This window comes from Phalaenopsis equestris, unplaced genomic scaffold, assembly GCF_001263595.1.
Source record: "Phalaenopsis equestris unplaced genomic scaffold, ASM126359v1 Scaffold000002, whole genome shotgun sequence".
NCBI lineage: Eukaryota > Viridiplantae > Streptophyta > Magnoliopsida > Asparagales > Orchidaceae > Phalaenopsis > Phalaenopsis equestris.
The window spans coordinates 55,777,873-55,799,103 of record NW_018164444.1 but is presented as its reverse complement, the minus strand read 5'-3'; the positions used below and the strand labels follow the sequence as shown (position 1 = coordinate 55,799,103).

The window sequence follows — 21,231 nt, the reverse complement described above, 5'->3', positions numbered from 1 at the left end:
TTACAATATGTTATAATCGTATAAAACATGTAAAAAAATTTATAATACATAAGAGTTATCAATCTAATTATAGGAACGTCACATGTAATTATATAATTCTTAATTATTTTCATGTCATGCTATATCATGGGTCGTCACTCAGTTTGAAGATTATATTGACTATTAATAAATGTTGGATCCATCTCAACATAATGGTTATCAATAACCATTTTGTACTAATGGTACAGTATATTCTGTTCACATCTAATGCCAACGATTACAGAGTTTCGTCTCCATCTGAATAGTAAAAAGTTAGGAATTCCATCATTCTTTATCAATTGTACTTGTAAATATTCATGTAATCACTGAATATAGCATTACTTGTAACATTTCTCAAATTATAAATCCTGTAATAAACATTCATCACAAACATTTCATATATAATATAAATGAATCGTCATAAATAAATATTTGTAAACAATAGTTTTATAACTATATCCATCAAATTTATAATATAGTAAAACTATAAGTATCGTAAGTAACAAATCAAGCTTTCAATCATAAAATCTATGTAAGTATTCATTCACAATATGCAGAAAATTCTAGATACAATATTGTCAAACATATTATCACATGATCACATGAAAACCTACAAAAAGTTATTTTTCTTAAGTTAGCACAATATTATTTCATCTAAATTGATGGAGTAGCTCTACGACTACTCCAAACTCGCATCGAGCTGACCACCAAGTGGAAATTATCTGAAATTTGTAAATAACTTAGGATTTCATAAAATCTTTATTTATTTCATACCTTGAATAGGCTTATTTACATAACCAACTCATCTTCAATACTTTTCATTCTTCTTTCTCTATCGTATCGCCTTAACCCTTCACCAAAATTCATAAAATTGGCCTACAAGAGAGCGTAGTTTTCAGTTTGACAATCTCGTGGTTATTCTAGCAAAGCTATAGTGATAGGAAACTCATAAGGAATGCTTGAATTCATATAAAATGTCAAAATAGAAGGAAATTAATATTTGGAATATCATAAAAATAGAGTTTCTTCTTACTGAAATCTCCTCTAAATCAAATTCCCCTGCCATAAGTTGCGGCTCCCGCACTGCCGCTCGTCCCTTCTCTATTCGTGCATTGCTATAAGGACCGAGCGAAGCTTTTAGCGTGAGGGAGAATTCAAGAGAGGAAAGTTGGGACGTGATTCCATTAGATCCCACCCTTTCGAACCATCCCACGGTTGAGAATTGTGAATGAATGACGATAGCTACAATGTCGAGGGAGAGATTAGGGAGTTAATTAGGATTAATTAAGTTTAATTAAACTTATAACTTCATAATTTTATATCTTCTCATACTTTTACAATTCATGCATAGTGTTATTTATCATATTGATCGATTTGACGTGTAGAATTTTATAAACTTTATTCAGCTGAGTTTCATGAAATGCTCAATTTGAGGTATACTTTACAATCGTCGAAATTTTCCCTGATTTCTCAAAATTGAGTGTTGCATCCACAGTGATCTTTGGAGACTTTTAAATGTGAAAATCCTAAGTGAGATTAGATGATTTGTGTTATTTATTGACGATCACACTATAACTTAGAGTATTCTTACAACAACTATAACAACAAGAATGCCTTTTATTCCACTAAGTGGGATCGACTACATGAATTTTTTTTCTCCATTACATCCTATTGTCATATTTTCATTTAACTCTAATAAATTATGATCATTTTTATACAATATGCCAATCTTCTTAGGTCTACATCGTCCTTTCTTAACATTAGTCGAAGCTAAAACATCTCTTTTCCTAATAAGATCATCAGATGTTTGAAGGTTTAATGTGACCAAACCATCTAAGACGAATCTCTCTAATCTTATTTGCCACTGGAGCTACACCTACCCTATCACAGATATATTCATTTCAATTTTTGTTCTCTAGGTGTCGAGCTACTTTTCTGCCTAAGCATTTGTCATCTAAGCAACACTTAACTTTGTTTTATATTTCTTTTTTAAAGACCAACATTCGACGCCATATAAAATTGTAGGTCTCACCAACATCTTATAAAAATTTCCCTTCAGTTTAAACATTGCTTTTCTATCACACAATAGGCCTGAAGCATTCTTCTACTTCAACCAACCAACGTGAATTCTTCTAATAACATCCTCATCCGTATCACCATCACTTTAAACAATAGACCCAAGATATTTAAAACTCTTGCACCTTTTAATGATTTGATCACCCATAATTACAATTCTGCCATTAAAACTGTTATTACTAAAATTACATTCCATGTATTCAGTTTTAGTTCTACTCAAACGAAGGTCATTAGATTCTAATGTAGACCTCAATAATTCAAGTTTTTCCTAAACTCTTTCTTTAGTCTTTACCACTTGAAGGATAGCTTCAGCAATAAACATACAACAAGGTACATTCTCCTATAAATGTCCGATAAGAGCATTCATAACTAAAGCAAAATGATATTGGCTTAAGGTCGGCCCCGATGTAATCCAACCGAAAAAGGGAAATATTTGGTCAATCCTTCTTCTGTTCGATCTTCTGCTCTTCTGTTCAATCCTTCTTCAGCAATAAACAATAATTAAAATATCCCAAGTAACATCTATAGTATACATATCTTTAACGATTTGAATCTAAGTCATATCAATACCTTTCTTCTCTAAAACTCAATATTGGAATTTTCCTAATTAAAAAAAAAAAATCTTAAACAACCTAAATCTTCGAAATTATCCATTACATGATTCAAACTTAACTTCAATGTAAACTTCATATTCTTAAAACTGATAATGCAAAAGAACATTTCAATTCCATTCTTGGGTCATATCTATAAAAAATGAAATAATCCATATGATTCATTGATTGATTTCTCACAACAAAATGAGATAATTGAAAGAAAGACCTACATCTATTTGAGGTTTCTCTCTCAATTATGATTTTTCATTAAGTTTCAAAATATTTATGGCCTGCAACTTACTTTGTCAATCGGATGCCTAATCATGTACTTAATTTCAAAATACATCTTCATGTTTTAATGATTATCTATCCTCACATCAGAGCTTCCTCTTCTACTATACCACTTTGCATCTTTGGGTGTGTATCATTTGTTCACAGCCATTCCCAAAATAGTATAAAACTTAACCCTAAATTTATGAAGTTTATTTCTTAGATATGGCTCTAATAAAAGGGGGTATAAATGTTACTCTTATGTTATCACATTTTGAAAAAATCAATCATATTACCTCAAATTTGATATTCAAGGGTAGAGTGCAAATAAACATTAATTTTAATTTTGGGATGTATTTGATGGCACTTACATGACCTCACTATCTACTCCAATTAGCCCTCCTATTCTGGTTGAGGATGTTCAACCAATCCAACCAACCCAACCTAAAGCCCATAACAAATAGCTTGATTGTACACAACGAGAAAAAAAAACTTGAGCGGGTGGAAGATAACTTGCAAGAATAGAACTGCTCAAATCAAAATTCGAGTCCACATTCATCTGAATTTTGGAGCAAGAGTCTAGAACTCGAGTTATCCCTTTCTCTTCTAATATTTTTTACAAGAAAAGTTGCATGAGATATCCAATTTAGGAGTATGTAGGTTATAAGAATATAAGAAGTTATTCGCATTCTACAAAAATTTTATTTCTAACTTTGATAGTGTATAGATTCCTAAATTCATTCACGAAGTTCTTAAAAATTCAGAATGGAAGAAAGTAATTAAAGAGGAGATTCAAACATTAAAATATAATTACACATGGAAATAAACATTAATTTTGGGATGTATTTGATGACACTTACATGACCTCACTATCTACTCCAATTAGCCCTCCTATTCTAGTTGAGGATGTTCAACCAATCCAACCAACCCAACCTAAAGCTCGTAACAAATAACTTGCTTGTACACAACGAGAAAAAAAAACTTGAGCGGGTGAAAGATAACTTGCAAGAACAGAACTGCTCAAATCAAAATTTGAGTCCACATTCATCTGAATTTTGGAGCAAGAGTCTAAAACTCGAGTTATCCCTTTCTTTTCTAATATTTTTGACAAGAAAAGTTGCATGAGATATCCAATTTAGGAGTATGTAGGTTATGAGAATATAAGAAGTTATTCGCATTCTACAAAGCTTTTATTTCTTACTTTGATAGTGTGTAGATTCTTAAATTCATTCATGAAGTTCTTAAAAATTCAGAATGGAAGAAAGCAATTAAAGAGGAGATTCAAACATTAAAATATAATTACACATGGATTCTTATGCAACACCCTTAAGCTAAAAAGTTGGTTGGATGCAAATGGGTGTTTAACATCAAATACAAAGCTGTTGTAATGTTGAAAGATTCAAAGTGAGACTTCTTGCAAAATGTTTCACTCAAACCTATGACATTGACTATCAGGAGACCTTCACAACAAGTATCAAACTAAACACTATCAAAATTCTCTTTTCATTAGCAGTTAATAAGTAGTGGAGACTGCGTCAACTTAACATAAAAAAATGTCTTCCTGAATGGTGATCTGGAAGAAATGTATATGAAGATACCACTAGGATTTGAGAATGATTTCAATAAGCACTTAGTATGCAAACTCAAGAAGTCTCTTTATGGGCATAAGCAATCACCAAAAGTGTGGTTTAAAAGGATTGCTAAAATTATAAGATCTAATGGATATTCTCAAGATTAAGTTGATCATACTCTATTCATAAAACACACTCAAGGAGGTAAGATTGTTACATTGATAGTATATGTGGATGATATGATTATTACTAATGATGATGAAATTGATATTCTCATGATTAAATGAGTGCTTTCCATTGAATTTAAAATCAAGAACCTAAGAACCATGAGATATTTTCTAGGTTAGAGAGAAATTTCCAAGAAATGCATCATTATATCATAGAGAAAATATATCCTAGATCTATTAAAGAAAATAGGGATGATTGGATGCAAGCCTGCTTATCCTCCAGTGGATCCCAACAAGAAGTCTAATAGAGGAGAAGAAAGTGTATCTATGGATAAGGGAAGATATCAAGGATTGGTAGGAAAATTCATCTACTTGCCATATACGAGGCCATATATTGCATACTCTTTGTCAGCATTGTAAGCCAACACCTGAATATTTGAATAGCATTTGAAGATAGTGTATAAGATTTTGATGTTTCTCAAGAAGACTCTTGAATATGAATTAATTTTAGGGAAAATAAAAAATAACAAGGTAGAAGTCTACACTGATGCAAGTTGGGCTAGGGAACTCAACTGACAAAAGTTCAAACATATGTTTTTGCCCCTATGTGTGATGAAATATGATTACATGGATAAGGGAATAGATCAAAGATTGGTAAGAAAGCTCATCTACGTATCACAAACAAAACCATGTATTGCATACTCTATCAGCATTGTGAGCCAACACATGAATAACCCAAATGAATATCATTTGAAAATGGTGTACAAGATTTTAAGGTTTCTCAAGAAGACTTCGGATTATGAATTAATTTTTGAGAAAACCAGAAACAAGTTAGAAGTCCACACTGATGCAAGTTATGCTTGGAAACTCACTGAAATTAGGTCAACTACAATTTTTGCTTTTATGTATAGGGAAATCTGGTTACATGGAGAAGTAAGAAGCAATTTGTTTCTAGAAGCCGTGTTGAATAAGACAATTATCTTAGGAATCTGTGAAGGGACCTAGATTTAGAAATTAATAAAGGAATTAGTGTGCACCTGTAATATGCCTAGACATATGTTTTGTGACAGCCAAGTTGTCATCAGTATTGCCAAAAATCTAGTGCATCATGACAGGACCAAACATATTGAAATTGATTGACACTTTATCTCTGAAAAGGTAAATGGCTAAATTAAAAATATAAGCTACATCCCGACACACGAACAAGTTACTGATGCCCTCATCAAATTTCTGCCTTCAAGCACCTTCTCAGAGTTCAATACCAAGCTTGCTCTTTATAACATCTACGACCTATCTTGAGGGGAGAGGGGGGAGTGTGGAAAACTGAGAAGTTTGACTCCTCTCCATGGTGGGCCGACCGGTTGCTTCACAAAATCCTGGAAAGATTTGATTGGGGATATCTTTGGAAATACCTTTTTTATTTTTATTCCCTTGCCCTTTTATGTTTCTTTATTTTTTATTTCAACAATTGTTCCATTTCCTAATTTAAACTAGATATATTTGGTAAGTTCGTAAATTAGGAGGGATTGGTTTAACTATATATATATGTGCCCTACATGTGAATAATATATGAAGTATTTTTCTTCCCAAGTTTTGTTTTCTACATATCTTGAATGAGGAATGATTTTGGATACAAATTAGGTTATGTAAGAAAATCTGACAATTGAAAACTGGTTTTAACAAGCTTCCAATCATAAGAGCACTGAATATGGCTTTTTCTTTATAGTTAGAGAGCAATTGAAATTATACTTTCTTCGAAGTAAATACTTGAAATTGAATATGTTTTGATTATTTCTTGAAATTCTACAAAAAAAAATGGAAGATTGGAATTACGCCAAAAAAGAAATGCTCTTATAATTAGTATGATAAATTGCTAGGACAATGCAAACTTAAGAAATAAATAAATGGAAACTAATATTAAATAATTTGATTGATGAGATGGTTTTTGTGATATACTATATGCATGCACAGAGAGACTTATGATTTTGCAGAATCTTAAATGAAAGATCTATCCCTTCTAATGTGCTTGACAGAAAAAAATTGATGCCGCTTTGGGTCTAGAACAACAATCTTGTTCTGATTTTTGTTCTAAAAAACTGGAGTACTTATTGATACTTATCTATTCTATATGCTACTCGTGTTTGATTGGTTAAAGTAATAATTCGCATGAATGGTTGTGCTTCAAGTGTTTTTTATTTTGACATCAGTTATATTTCACAATTAGATTTTCATTCTGGCTTTTACTTGTTGATACTTATCCATCAGATTTTCTTATGAGAAATATAGAAATTTTGGATTTCCTGTGCTTGATTTACAAGTTCTTCATTATACCCAAAACACATCAAAATTTTGTTATTTTTCTCATATTCACCTATTCTTTTACAGTTACTGCTGTTGAAAATGGTTTAGAAGCTTGGCGAGTTTTACAAGATCTAACGAATCACATTGATCTAGTTTTGACGGAGGTGGTTATGCCTGGTGGGTCTGGAATTGGTCTTTTATACAAAATCATGAGCCATAAAACTTGCAAGACTATTCCTGTAATTAGTAAGTAACCCTTGCAATAACTAATCCAAGCATACAACAAAACATTTGGTTTTGATTTAGATTTGTATCCAAGTAGCTTGTACTCCGACGACTGGTGTGTTTTTTTTTTGCAGTGATGTCATCCAATGATTCCATGGGTGTAGTATTTAAATGCTTGTCAAAAGGTGCTGTTGATTTTTTGGTCAAACCTATTCGCAAGAACGAGCTTAAGAACCTGTGGCAGCATGTATGGAGAAGATGCCACAGTGTAAGTTTATTGTTAGGGTTTTATCTTGCATTTCCCATGCACTTTTAGGTAGATAATCTTAGGTTGTGTTTTAACAATTGACTCATTGTTCAATATGATTCAATTATGACAAATATTTTTATTTGGGAAATTTACATACCTAGCACACAATTCTTATATATTTACATGTTTCGCACCTAAATTTTCATATTTATACATGTAGCACTTTTTTGCTTTAAGCTTATGCATGAAAAGGTGTATTTCACTTTTAAAAAGTGGTAACAGTGCTAATTTTGTTATAGTAAAGATTTGGGTGCTATATGTGTAAATATGAAAGTTCAGGCGTGAGAATGTGAGATATGTAGATATAAAAGAATTATGTTCTATGTATGTAAATGCCCTGTTTATTTCAATATTCTCTCTTTTTATAATTGATGTACTTTGCAAATTTCTTTCCTGAAATGATATAATTATATTTAGCTCAACTTCGCTGGTTTATCTAAGGTTGTTTCAATGTTAGTCTACTTATGTACAAAGCAGACTTATTTTCTCGTAAACGGCCGTCATATGAATCCTTTGCGCTTCCTTTGATTATATGCCCTTCCTTTGATTATATGAAGTTAGTGTAATTTCTCTACTGCAGAGGTCATTGTCTTCCCAGCTAGAGAGTCGAGGATAACCTGGACTCCTATTCCCAAAATATTGAACTTCAAGAAAAAAAAGAACCCTTTACTCTGTACTATCTTTTTGGAAGATTTACATACTTACCTCTCCATTCTTATGTATTTACATATCTAACACCTAAACTTCAATTTTTACTTGTATATGCCACTATATCTATGCATAAAAGGGTGTATTTCACTTTTTTAAAGTTAAGATAATTGTATTATCTGTTGTGATATGAAAGATTTGAGTGGTGTAAATGTAAAAAGTTCAGGTGTTAGATATTCAAATACATAGGAATTGGGTGGTAAGCATTTAAATGCCCCCATCTTTTTTTATACTGGTTGGTGTGTCCAGGTGCGATGTTTAGCTCAGCCTTGTCATGGTAGCAATCTTTTTGTTAAAGCAGGGAAGTTTGCATATAGCAAACCTTCCCATACCTCACATTTATATCAATTTTTTGGTCTTTATTGGCAGTAATGTTTCAATATTTATTCTTTTGTTGCATTGTTTTTCACATTATCTTAGTCTAGCGGAAGCGGAAGCGGAAGCGAAAGCGGCATACAAGGGCAAAAATTTACAATGTCAAAGAGCGAAGATGATTCTGATAACAATACTGGTAGTAATGATGATGAGGACGATGCTAGCATCGGGTTGAGTGTGAGGGACGGGAGTGATAATGGAAGTGGCACTCAGGTAATTTATCGCGTATGTATTATCTTTCTCAGGTGGTCACAGAACAATTGCTTTATTAGAAAATTTGTGTAGAATCTTAGCGCTAATCACATTAAACCTCATCTACCTCTTTATATAAATTGCAAATTGATCTGAGAGAAAGTTCTTTATTTCGCCATTTGTGTTTGAATTTCTTTGGCATGACTCAATCACTGATGTTGCGCATTTTTTATTGTTCTGTTTCCTACGCTTAGGACGTGAATTAAGAAGGTCCAATAAGAAGCTCGTTTCTTTGGAATAACTTGTTTAGATCTGCTGATTATTTGAAGTTTCTTTAGTAAAATATGCTTCAATTAATTCTTAATTTTTTTTCATTTATAATCATTTTTTAGGAAATAATAATCATTGTTCATAGGACTCTTGGACATTTATAGCTTCATCTGCTCTTACAATTCATGCTTATGCTTCCAAGATTGTGGGTGCAAACATAGACACATGCATGTATCCGTTAACATTTTTTTTTTATTTTTATTTTTTGCTCTTTTCTTGTCTGCTTTATGTTGAACATCCTAAATTATGGCATATACACGCACCCTAATTAAAAAAAAAAAAGAAAACTGCACGTGGAGTCTCTACAATTTGTTCCACTCTTTCAATGTTTTTATTGTTTCATTCTTTTTATTGTTGCGGCAGTGTTAAATGATATATGTAGAAGTGGAGGAAATACCCCAATGATGATCGTGTTAAAAAAAATCATAACTAGAGAGCATACTATTATCAAAACATTCCAAAATTCTAATACAATTTTTTTTGGGCTTAAATTTAATTAAAATATGAAGAATTCAAGAAAATTATGAAATTTTAAAATATCTAAATAATAATTTTGTCACTTAAAGATAAAGAGCAAAAATTTATTTAACTTCAGGAATAATTTGTCGAATGTGACAAATTTAAAATTAATTTAAGCTCATAAAGTGTCAATACCATATTTGATGTATCTTGATGATCTCTCTTAAAAAATTTCTTGTGAATTAAGATGTGTCGCGTAATTTCTAACCGAGTTTTTTTGTCCTCAAATAGCATTACAAAAGTATGGGTATAATTGTGACCCTTTGATTGGATGTTTCGTCGCAAAATAATATCACTGAAGTATGGTCAATACTGAGCCCAAAAGTTGCAATGGTCTAAATCCCTTGAGTGGTAAATTATAGAGTACACCTAATATGATACAAAAGTCTTTATTAGCTCAAGTTTAACTTAAATTTGTCCCTTTAGGCAAGTATACCTAAGTTTGCAAGGTCCTGTTGAATGACTCCATACATGATTGCTTACAATAATATTTTGGTTAAGTTGGTTTACTACTTTTATGTGTTAGCAGTCACATTTTTAAAATATTTTATGTTCAAGGTATCAAAATATAATTAATGTTTGAAACTTGAAGAAATACTACATGTAGCAGCTCATTTAAAAAATGTTGTATCCAAAATATCCTTATAAGTCGGGCTATAAGTGAGTTGAGCTTGAGTGAGCTCAGGGTTGGCTCGCGTTCGGCTCGTTTGAAATTGCGTGTGCTCAAAATTGGCTCGTGTTCGAAATTGGCTTGTGAATAGTGTGTTTTTATTTGGCTTGCGTACGGCTCGAAATTGATTCGTTAAAATTAATTGGAAAAAATAGATGTAGAGTGTTGGATTCGAACTTGGACCAAATCTATGCAAACAAAGGCGCATAACTACATTACCATACAAACTGTTATGATGAAAACTTAGATATAAATATATATAATGTATTATTATATAAATAATTATATGATTTTTTTTTTATTTCGAGCTAAAATGAACTGAGCACGAGCGAATAAAGAGTTGTTCGTGTTTGGCTCGTTTTTAATTCGAGATTAAAAAATTTGTTCGTGTACACGAACTACTTAACGAGTCGAGCACGAGCTGTTCACGAATAACAAGCTTTTTGAAAGCCCTACAAGAAGTATGTAGCCTGATCCAATTTTATGTATAAATATTCTCTTGAATCTCTAGTAACAAGAAATCTTCTTTAAATTATCATGAAAGTCCCTCTATAAGATAAGTCATTTTTACATGTTTAATAGTTATTAATCGTCAGAATATCCTCTATAGGATAAGGAGCATTTTTTTAATTCTCTATTTAAAAATTGCCCAACTTCCCCTTTAAGATGGGTGGCTTATATATATATATATATATATGTATTTGAGTTGACATTGCGTTTTATGTTGAGATATCCATATTGGTATTTAAAACTAGTTTCGAAACAAGATGTATGGAAGATGCTTCCAAAAGACAGGTGTTTATCTCTTTAGGCTGAATAAAATTTTGAATATCAAGTGAGTTACTTTCAAAATTGTAAGCTACAATTAGTCAACTTAGAGAAACTCAAGTTTTCCTAGCTCAAATTTATGGTTTTAGTGGGTCTTCAAGATCGCGCTAAACAAGCTTAAATATAATTGAGTTGTTGATCGCTTCTCACTTATAAAAATTCACAGTAAGAGTCATTGTTTTGAAATTCTGATGATGAGAGCTATCAAGTTCCAAGTTTATCTAGTCTGATGTGTTTAAGCGACCCAGGTTCAGAAGATTCTCTTGATTGATTGACGAATTAAGGTCAGTTCAACGAGATGATCTTCATACAAGTAAACATGCATGCAATTATGTGAAGAGATTTTTAAATAAGCAACCTCTAAGACTTTGAAAGGAAATGATTCTCACTCAAGCAAGCATCAGGCTGAGTGTAGGGCCTTCATCAAATTTAAACATCAATTTCCTTCAATAGGTTTGATTAAGCATAAAGCAAATATTGAAGGAACCTCTTTTCAACAAATTAGGCCAAATAGAAGACCAAAAGGTCAACCCAATGTTCATGCAAAGCCTGAGGTTGAACCCTGCGATTGAGACATTTTAAGCCTATTTTTTGTTTTTTTTTCTAATAAACCAAGTTCTCTTAATTGTAATTTCAATGCTTCAGATGTGTTGAAACGCTCTGTTTTGTGAAATGAGCCATGATTGTCGGATTTTGATTATAGTTGGAAGTGTTTCGAGTTGAACTCGTGTGATGTTGCATCCTTTGTCCTGGTCTTCATCGCATTCGATCTCAGTTGATATGAAATAGTTATTGATCTCAACAATATTTTATGGATATTAGTTTATTCTTTGTTGTAATTCTATTTGTTGTGTTATATCTATTGTAATTGAACAATATTAGAATCTATACTATTTAAACCCGACTATAGTTTTATTCGAACCTCATTAGAACCCTATAACAATTTTTTCAAGTTGTATTTGAATCTTATTCGAACAATGTTTGATCCTATCTTTGAATGAGGACTCAAGTAAAATTTGAGCATGGTTCTAAAGTATTTCAATTTTTTTCTAAACTATAATCATCTTCTTAAAAGCTGTAATTTTAGTATTTTTATGGTGTCCATCATAGGAATATTCTATTTTGCATTCAGAAATTTCATGTGTGTAAAATAACTAATATTTTGGATTATTAATAAATAACCATAAAACCCAATTAAACTATCAAATTCAAGAGGTTAAAAAGTATATCTTAATTCCATTGTGCCATATGTCAACTAAACTTTTGCAATTTCCTTATTTTGACAAACAATCCGAAGAATGCCTTTTTTTTTTTTCACTTATTGATGGCCAGTTTAAATTTGTTTTTACAATGATGCTAGTTATGATATTAAAGGATAAATTTGGAAAGATTAAATGTTCACCACCTTTACTCTAGCTTTGCATATTATATATAATTTTGTATGTAATTTCTCCTCTGTTTCAAAAACTTCTCTATCAGATTTAGAAGAAAAATCTGAGAAATCTCAAGTTAGAACTGCAATATACCATCTCTTAATTTACCACGTATGATGGCTGAACAGGGCAAATGCTTTTATTTTGGAAAATTTACATACACACCCCTCAATTCCTATGTATATACATATCTAACACCTAAACATCAATTTTTGCATAGACACCACTTTAGGTATGCATGAAAAGGTGAATTTCACTTTTTAAGGGTCTGTTTGGGGCAGCTGCAGCTTATCCTGATAATCTGCTGATGAGCAGCTGATCCAGATAAACTGGCTGGCTGTTTGGTTTGTGCATTTATAAAACAATTGATTATGGATAAATGACTATTTTGCCTCTGTTGTAGATGAGTTGTTTAGCTGTTTAGTTTGTGCGTTTTGTAAACAGTTTATTTGCAGATTTTTTTAGTTAAATGAACAATCTATCACGCTGAATTTATAATTTTCTCAATAAAATTAAAGTTCAAATGTTAATACATGAAAATACAAAAGAGTTAAGTTACATTTATATAACTCAAAAATTTTCTATCATATCAAAGAAGCACGGTTACATATACAAAAGTAAAATACATCTTCACTTACTAATATGTAGTATAATGAGACACAAAAAAAAGAAAAAAATAACATGTTAATGACTAACCACATTCGTTACATCATACACAATTATAGTCGTTGCGGCACCCCTATAATACATCTGAGCTAAACTACGATATCTCTTCTGTCCAACAGTATCTCAAATCTCAAATTTCACAGTTTGATCATTAACTACCAAAGTCTGCGAAAAAAAATTGACTTGTCGGTTCCAACATCTCTTAAAAGTAACGGTTTTTCCCAAAGTCAATGTTAAAAATCCAACAACGGGGATTTAATCAAAATTGTCATCCTGCTACAGAAGACTAGTTCAAAACCATAAAGAAGAAGGTTTTCATTTCAATACTGTTCTTTGTCATCAACACAAAACTATAATAAGAAAATTTTACAATCCTACGAAAAAAGTTAAAGATGGGAAACAAGGCGATATAAACGAATTTAAATGAAAACTAAAGTTTGATTCTTGTCAAAAAATACATATTTAATTCGAAAAATTTTGTTTAAATCTATTTCCGCCAACATAAAAACAAAAAGGAAACCAAGAATGTAGTGCATGTAGGACAAGTACCCAACGGTTCTGATGCAAAAACAAAATCAAATTCAAAATTTTTTATATTAAATATGCAAAATATAAGAAATACCAAAGATTGATCGAAAAAATACTCACCAACTTGGCATTGTTTACCTTGTTTTCAATCGCCGACGCCATTATCTTGAGAATCAGAAACTGCAGAGAAGAAAAGGAACAGAAAAAAACGAGGATATCGCAGTGTAATTTGAGAGACAAAAGCAGCAGACAATTTCTCTCTTCTGGAATGCAGAAGGAAGCATGGAATGCCGAAGGAAGCATGGAGAGGCTAGGGATCGCGAGCTAGGGCAGTGAGAGCGGATTCGCGATTGCTTCTGCTGTTAGGAATGTCGAAGGAGCTGCGAACGACAGGGGTGGAATAGACGAGATGGTTGCGAGTGCGAACGACAGAGGGTAGATCGGAATGCTGAAGGAAGCAGGGAGAGGCTAGGGATCGCGAGCTAGGGCAGAGAGGGCGGATTCGCGATTGCTTCTGCTGTTAGGAATGTCGAAGGAGCTTCAGACGACGGAGGGTGGAATAGACGAGATGGTTTCGAGTGCTAACGACGGAGAGTAGATCGAGCGAGGAAGCGGAGAGAAGAAGGGCGCAGAAGAGCGGAGAGGAGAAGGGCACCGAAGGAAATATTTTTGAACGCCAACTCAAAAACGCGGACTGCGGGGTCTTTGGCACGGCTGGCGTTTATTAACAAATCAAATAAGTTGTTTTTAAAATGCAATCGAAACGTGTTAATCAAACAGAACGGCGACATTTTTGAAAACGTTGTCGCACTTATAAGCTTCCCCAAACAGACCCTAAATGTTTAAATGGTGGAACTTTTTATGTGATATGGAAGATTTGGTGGTATAAATGTAAGAAGTATAATTTTGGTCTCAGATATGTAAATTCATTAGAATTGAGTGGAATGTTTGTAAATGCCCCATTATTATTAGAAAGCACTTACTGACAGCGGTTATAAATTCGCAGAGCTCCTGTACAAAACGTGCTTTTGAAGCTAGTAACCCACAACAAATGTCTCCATCCGGACAAACTGCTGGTCCACATTATAGTACTTGCGCACAGGTTATTCATACCAGACCCGAGGCATTCTGCAGCAAGAAGGAACCAATGATTGCTGGCATGGACTGGAAAGAACAGAAGACAATTACTGGTATTGTTCTTAATTCCAATCGTTCTATCTAAAAAATATTTGTTTTCTTTGGAAGATTTACATACATAACACTCAATTCTTACGTTTTTACATATCTAACACATAAACTTAAATTCTTACATTGAGAAAACTGTCAAAATAGTCCTCAAACTCTTTCTGTACAGGGTTTATTTTAGTCCTAGAATTTATAAATATGCCAGTTTAGTTCCCAGAATCTATTAATATGGTTTGAAATAGTCACATGAGAATTATTTTAGCCCTCATTTAAATAATTTGGGGATGAGAAGGTTAGGTGTTATGTATGCAAATCATAAGAATTGGGTGATATATATGTAAATGCCACTCAATTCCTACGTATTTACATATCTAACACCTAAGTTTTTGCATATATACCATCTTTCCCATGCATGAAAAGATGTATTTCACTTCTTAAAAGTTAAAAAGTGATATTTTTGTAGCGATATGAAAGATTTGGGTGGTATATATATAAAAAGTAAGTTTTAGCTGTTAAACATGTAAATACATAGGAATTGAGTGTTATCTATGTAAATGAAATGAAATTTACATACATACCACACAATTCCTATTTATCTACTTATCTAACTCCTAAACTATATTTACACTTAAAACGCCTGAGAGTAATAAACCTATACATGAAAAGGTGTATTTCGTTTTTAAAAGTAATAAGTGGCATTTTTAATGTTATATTAAGCTTTGAGTGATATGCATGCAATATGATAGTTTTAGGTGTTAGATATGTCAATACATAAGAATTGTATGGTATGTATGTAAATGTCCCTTCACTTTATTCTTTTTATGCCTGGTATTCTCAGCAGATGATTTCATGGGCGCAGATCCTAAGAATGAATCTAACCAAACTGATATAGTCTCCACGAAACTAACTGGTCCGAGCACGGAGAAATCGCTTGAGATTCTGCCAAACAATATTGATGTAGTTCGCCATACAAATTACAGCGCGGTCAATGAACCATGTGCTCGAGCTCCAGATCGACTCGATAGCAGTTCCATAAACACAAACCAACAATTGGTTTTCGGTCCCGCCGACACCTCCAAAAATTTCCTAAAAATCTCAGATATCAAAGATAATGGATCAATAGAGCTGCCATCTCTCGAACCAAGTCTTAAGAAACTCAGATCAAAGAGTATTCCCTTAAATGACGAAAGAAATGTTTTGAAGCACTCAAACCTTTCAGCATTCTCAAGGTTAGCTATCCATTGTTTGGGAAATTTATATAACATACCATACAATTCTTATGATACAATTCTTATGAATTTACATATCTAGCACCTAAAGTTTGATATTTACACCTTTGAGTCATAAACCTATGCATGAAAAGGTGCAAACATTTCATTTAGAAAAGGATATTGGGGGTGGTATTTTTTATGCGAAGTTAAAGATTTGAGGGGTATGAATGTTTAGGTGCTAGATATGTAAATATGTAAGAATTGTGTGATATGTATGTAATACCTTGTGTCATAAACTTATAACACCTTGGTGTCATAAACGTACGTATGAAAAGGTGCATTTCACTTAGAAAAAGAGTATGGTGGTATTTTTGATGTGATGTTAATGATTTGAGTGGTATGTATGTAATTGTGAATGTTTAGATGCTAGATATGTAAATACATAAGAAATGTGTGGTATGTATGTAACATCTTGGTTTTCTAAACTTGTAACACGTTGGCGTCATAAAAGTATGCACAAAAAGTTGCATTTCACCTGGAAAAAGATAGTGATGATGGTATTTTTGATGCGATGTTAAAGGCCCGAGTGGTATGCGTGTAATATGAATGTTTAGTTGTTAGATATGTAAATACATAAGAATTGTGGGGTATGTCCATTAACGGCCCTTAATTTTTGCACCTAAAATAGTTTGAGCTTATTCTCAACTTTAACATAATTGCGCAGGTATCCTGCTTCAGCAGCCTCGGTTCAAGCCCCTACAATCTATGGAGGAAACTCTGTACTTGATAACAGCTCCGAAGCAACTCCCCAAAATCAGGGATCTAATGGTAGCAGCACTAACAACAACGATAACGGTTCAACTAACATAAATGTAGTTTCGAAACCTGCAATATTCGCATCCGCATTATCATCAGCCTTTCATCGAGTTGAGGCTCAAAGTTCGACTGTTCAACCCAACATGACGGAAATGATTGGACAATCAAGGGGAACACAAAAACAAGTGCAGGTCCAGCACCATCATCATCATTATCATCACTACCACCACCACGTCCACGCTCTGCCACCCCAACCAGATCCGGACGGCTTCTCTGTCGAAAACCTGAAAGAGAACGTTGCTTATTGTAACTCGTCGAATGTATTTACGACACCAGCTGAAATGAATGCGGCTGACTATAGTTTAAATGACAGTAATTCGAGGAGTAATCATGGGAGCGACGGGCAGAATGGTTGTAGCACGGCCATAAATACCGTAGGAGGGAATGTGGAGAATGTTGCCGTAGCTGCAGCCGAGAAGAATGGAGTTGGAGGCGGGAATGGGAGTGGGAATGGAGCGTATCAAAATCGTTTTACACAGAGAGAGGCTGCCTTAAACAAATTCAGGCAGAAGAGAAAAGAAAGAAACTTCGGCAAAAAGGTAATGTGCTTATTATGACTGAATGTCCAATCATTTTTTGTTATCATGTCATTCATTTCTTCATCGGTTGGAAACTTGATGCTTTATGTTTTCATATGCAAAGCATTTAAAAATCATATTTGAAAGCATAATCTTGTTCTCATACAAAGCACCGTAGTCTCGCCCATCTTTAAGCTTGGGATATAAAACCTCTATGCTGGAAAAATTCTCTATGTGTGCGGACTCCGGACGTAGCTCTATGTGCGGACTCCCAATAGTATACCTCTATGTGTGTTATATCGAGCCCATCTAAAAAAATATTAAAGTTGAACCGCAGACTCCACAATAACTCCAAAATAACCTTCGCGGTGTTATTTCGGGGTTATTGAAGTGGAATAAATGTGTTTCTCTTCAATAACCCCGAAATAAGACTGGAGAGGTTATTTCAGAGTTATTTTTGGGTTATTTCGGGGTTATTGAAGTGAAATATATGAATTTCTTTTTGAAAACCCCGAAATAATCTCAACGGTGTTATTTTGGGGTTATTGAAGTGGAATTGCTTATGTTATTTCGGGGTTATTGAAGTGGAATATATGAGTTACTCTTCAATAACCCTGAAATAATACCGAAATAACCTCTGCGGTTCCACTTCAATAACCTTGAAATAACCTCCGCGATGTAGCACACGTGGCGGCATATTATTGTAGTCCGCACGTAGAGCTACGTCCGGAGTGTAAAAAGTAAATTTTTTCCATACATAGCTAGGATAGCATATGTGTAAGAATTGAAGTTTAGGTATTATATATGTAAATACATCAATAATTGAGTGGTATGTATGTAAATCTTTCCCTTTTATAAAAAATTTGTGGGTGTAATATTAATGAAATTAGGATGTTAAATCTTCACAAGACGAGAACTTGTATGCAATTTTTGTTTTGGTGCATTAATATTTAACCTTTTTTTTATTTTTTGTTCTTTTTCGCTCTATGTTTGAATTAGGTTTTGGCCATTTGTTACTTTTGCCTGGGGGGCACTGACATACATACCACCCAATTCCTTAATATTTACATATCTAACACATACACATTTCCTTTCCTTCTGGCATTGCAGGTGCGCTATCAGAGCCGGAAGAGATTGGCGGAGCAGCGGCCGCGTGTTCGCGGCCAATTCGTCCGCCGGATTATCCGCAACGACGACCACGAAGAAGACTGCTCGCACCTAATGCTGGATTGATCACCTGCTGTATATAAGAGCCATTTCAAAGTCTGAAACCTTGGAGATGGAGATGGAGCTTGTTATCAACAATATTAGCCAGGTTCATTGAAACCCCCATTTTTTTTTCCATTATTAGTGCCTTCTAAATCTTAATTTCTGTTCTTCAAGACCTCTTAATTGTCTCCTGGAGTAACCAGGATATGTTCTTATGATACTTCTGCTTCCAGTGTGGTTTGTGTACTGATTAATCAACTCCTAGGCTCCATTAAGGTAAATACTGAATCCCCTTGTTTGTCTCTCCATTTACATAAATACCACTCAATTCCTATTTATTTACGTATCTGTCATCTAATGTTTGATATTTACATTTATAACAGCTCGGTGTTATAAAACCTATTGCATAGAAAGATGCATTTGACTTTATAAGTTAATAGAAGTGGTGTCTTTGTGGTGATGTTAAAGATTTGTGGTATGAATGTAAATATTAAAATTTAAGTGTTGGATATGTAAATACATGGTATGTTATATAATTCAACCAACCCAGTTAGTCAGGATGAAAACATAATTGAACAGTTTTTATGTTATATTATGATGGGCTTGCTCATTTTTTTATTATTTACTATACTTTCAGTTCATTATTCAAGTAACATTCAATTAAAAAAATGGAATTTTTATGTATTTACATATCCAACACGTAAAAAGTTTAATGTGTTATAAACCTATACATTATATGCAATTATGAAAGCTTAGGTGTTAGCTATGTAAATATGTAAGAATTGTGGGGAGTGCGTAAAAAAATCCTTAGCAATTGATGATGAAATGACTGCTAAGGCACTTCAGACTAAGGGGAAAAATTATTATGTCAAAACTCCTAACGTAGAGAATCATTCGGAGTCTAATGAAATTACGCCACGGTGACATAAAAAAATATAAAATATGTTTGGTAACACAAAAGAAATATTTCTTCTGTGTTATTCAGGTGTTATTGTTTGTTATTCAAGTTTTATTGATGTGTTATTTTATTATTATAACAACGTGAATTTTTTTTTAACACAATAACGCCTGAATAATATATAATAACACTTGAATAATACGGAATAAAATGGGAGAAATATTCCCGTGTTACGAGGCCAATTTTTATTTTTTTTCTGTCAGGCGTGATTTCATTGAACTTTAAATGGTTCTCTATGTTAGGAGTCTCGACAGAATATGCGCTCCATGCTAAGTTGCTCTCATTTTTATTTTGCGTTTGTGTTTGTTTTGTATTTTGGGATGTTCATCAATTCAGCTGCAATTTCTTAGAAGATTTTTTATTGAACTTTCAAGAGTAAATGTTATTTAATTACTTTTTAGTTTTTTATTATTATTATTTATTATTGTTTTCTAAGTGAGCTTGCCTAATATGGTGGTGATTAAGTCTGATGTGTATGTTTTGCCTAAATTTATAAAAATTATATATTTTTTAAATTTGTAAACATGATATATACACACGCGCACACGCACACACACCATATAATTCATATGTATTTATGTCTAACATCAAAAATCTCTAGTTTCATAAACTTATGAGTTTGACCTGAAAGAAAAATTTTATACGATGGTTATTAGACTTGCAATACATTATGGCGCGGAATATAGGCCTTTAAAATTAAAGTATAAATTCAAGTTAAGTATTGTTGGGATGTGAATGCTTAGGTGGATGAGTGTCTTTAGATAAAATGTGAAACAAGTATATAAGTGAAAGGGTCGGTGTAACTCCTATGGCAAACAAGATTACAGAAGGTTATCTTAGATGGTTTGGTCACACTGAACGCCGATCACCTGATGATTAGGGTAGGAGAGTAGATGTTTTAAATTTGATTTCTGTTAAAATAGGTAGAGATAAATCTAAAAGAACCTGGGCATGTGTATAAAAAATGCTTTTAATTTGCTCGAATTAAATGAAAATATGACACTTAGTAGGACACAATGGAGAAAAAAAGGTTCAGGTAGTCGACTCCACTTAGGGTGCATTTGGGGTAGTGGTGGTGTGGTGTCGTACCATAGTTCTTTCTGTTTGACAAAATTGTATTTTGTTTGCGTTTTCAAAAAACCGCAACCAAACACTATATTTTCTCACAATATCTGGCTACTTGTGATGGCTATTAGAAAACAGTGATTTGTATAATAGTAACCGCAACTTTTTGAAAAAACAACTTAACTACTGTTTCAAGCAATTGAAACTGTCTCAAACAGACTCTTGTTGGAATAAAAGTTTTGTTTGTTATTTGATTTTGAATAAAGTTATTAATAGTAATATTTTTTTATGCCATTGAACAATTGAATATTATTGTAGATAAATATGAAATTTTAGGTTTTAGATACTTAAATACATAGAATTATGTGGTATGAATATAAATGCCCCATATTAAAGTTTGAAGCATTGAGATTGAATATATATATATAT

General features: G+C 32.9%; 1 protein-coding gene across 8 annotated transcripts in view; it reads left to right on the top strand.

Annotated features, from left to right (window-relative positions):
- The window catches only part of LOC110039462 (two-component response regulator-like PRR73), a 34,257-nt gene extending 15,018 nt beyond the window's left edge, over positions 1-19,239 (top strand). For 6 of the 8 annotated variants that reach the window (XM_020744527.1, XM_020744522.1, XM_020744524.1 and 3 more), the window contains 7 exons: positions 7,081-7,242; positions 7,356-7,489; positions 8,660-8,827; positions 14,787-14,970; positions 15,804-16,194; positions 16,901-17,591; positions 18,681-19,239. In XM_020744527.1, the coding sequence (XP_020600186.1) occupies positions 7,081-7,242; positions 7,356-7,489; positions 8,660-8,827; positions 14,787-14,970; positions 15,804-16,194; positions 16,901-17,591; positions 18,681-18,803 (1,853 nt within the window). In that variant the 3' untranslated portion in view covers positions 18,804-19,239. The remainder of the gene's footprint in view (positions 1-7,080; positions 7,243-7,355; positions 7,490-8,659; positions 8,828-14,786; positions 14,971-15,803; positions 16,195-16,900; positions 17,592-18,680) is intronic. The other 2 variants (XM_020744530.1, XM_020744529.1) reach the window with 2 other exon arrangements.
- Positions 19,240-21,231: the final 1,992 nt, after the last annotated feature.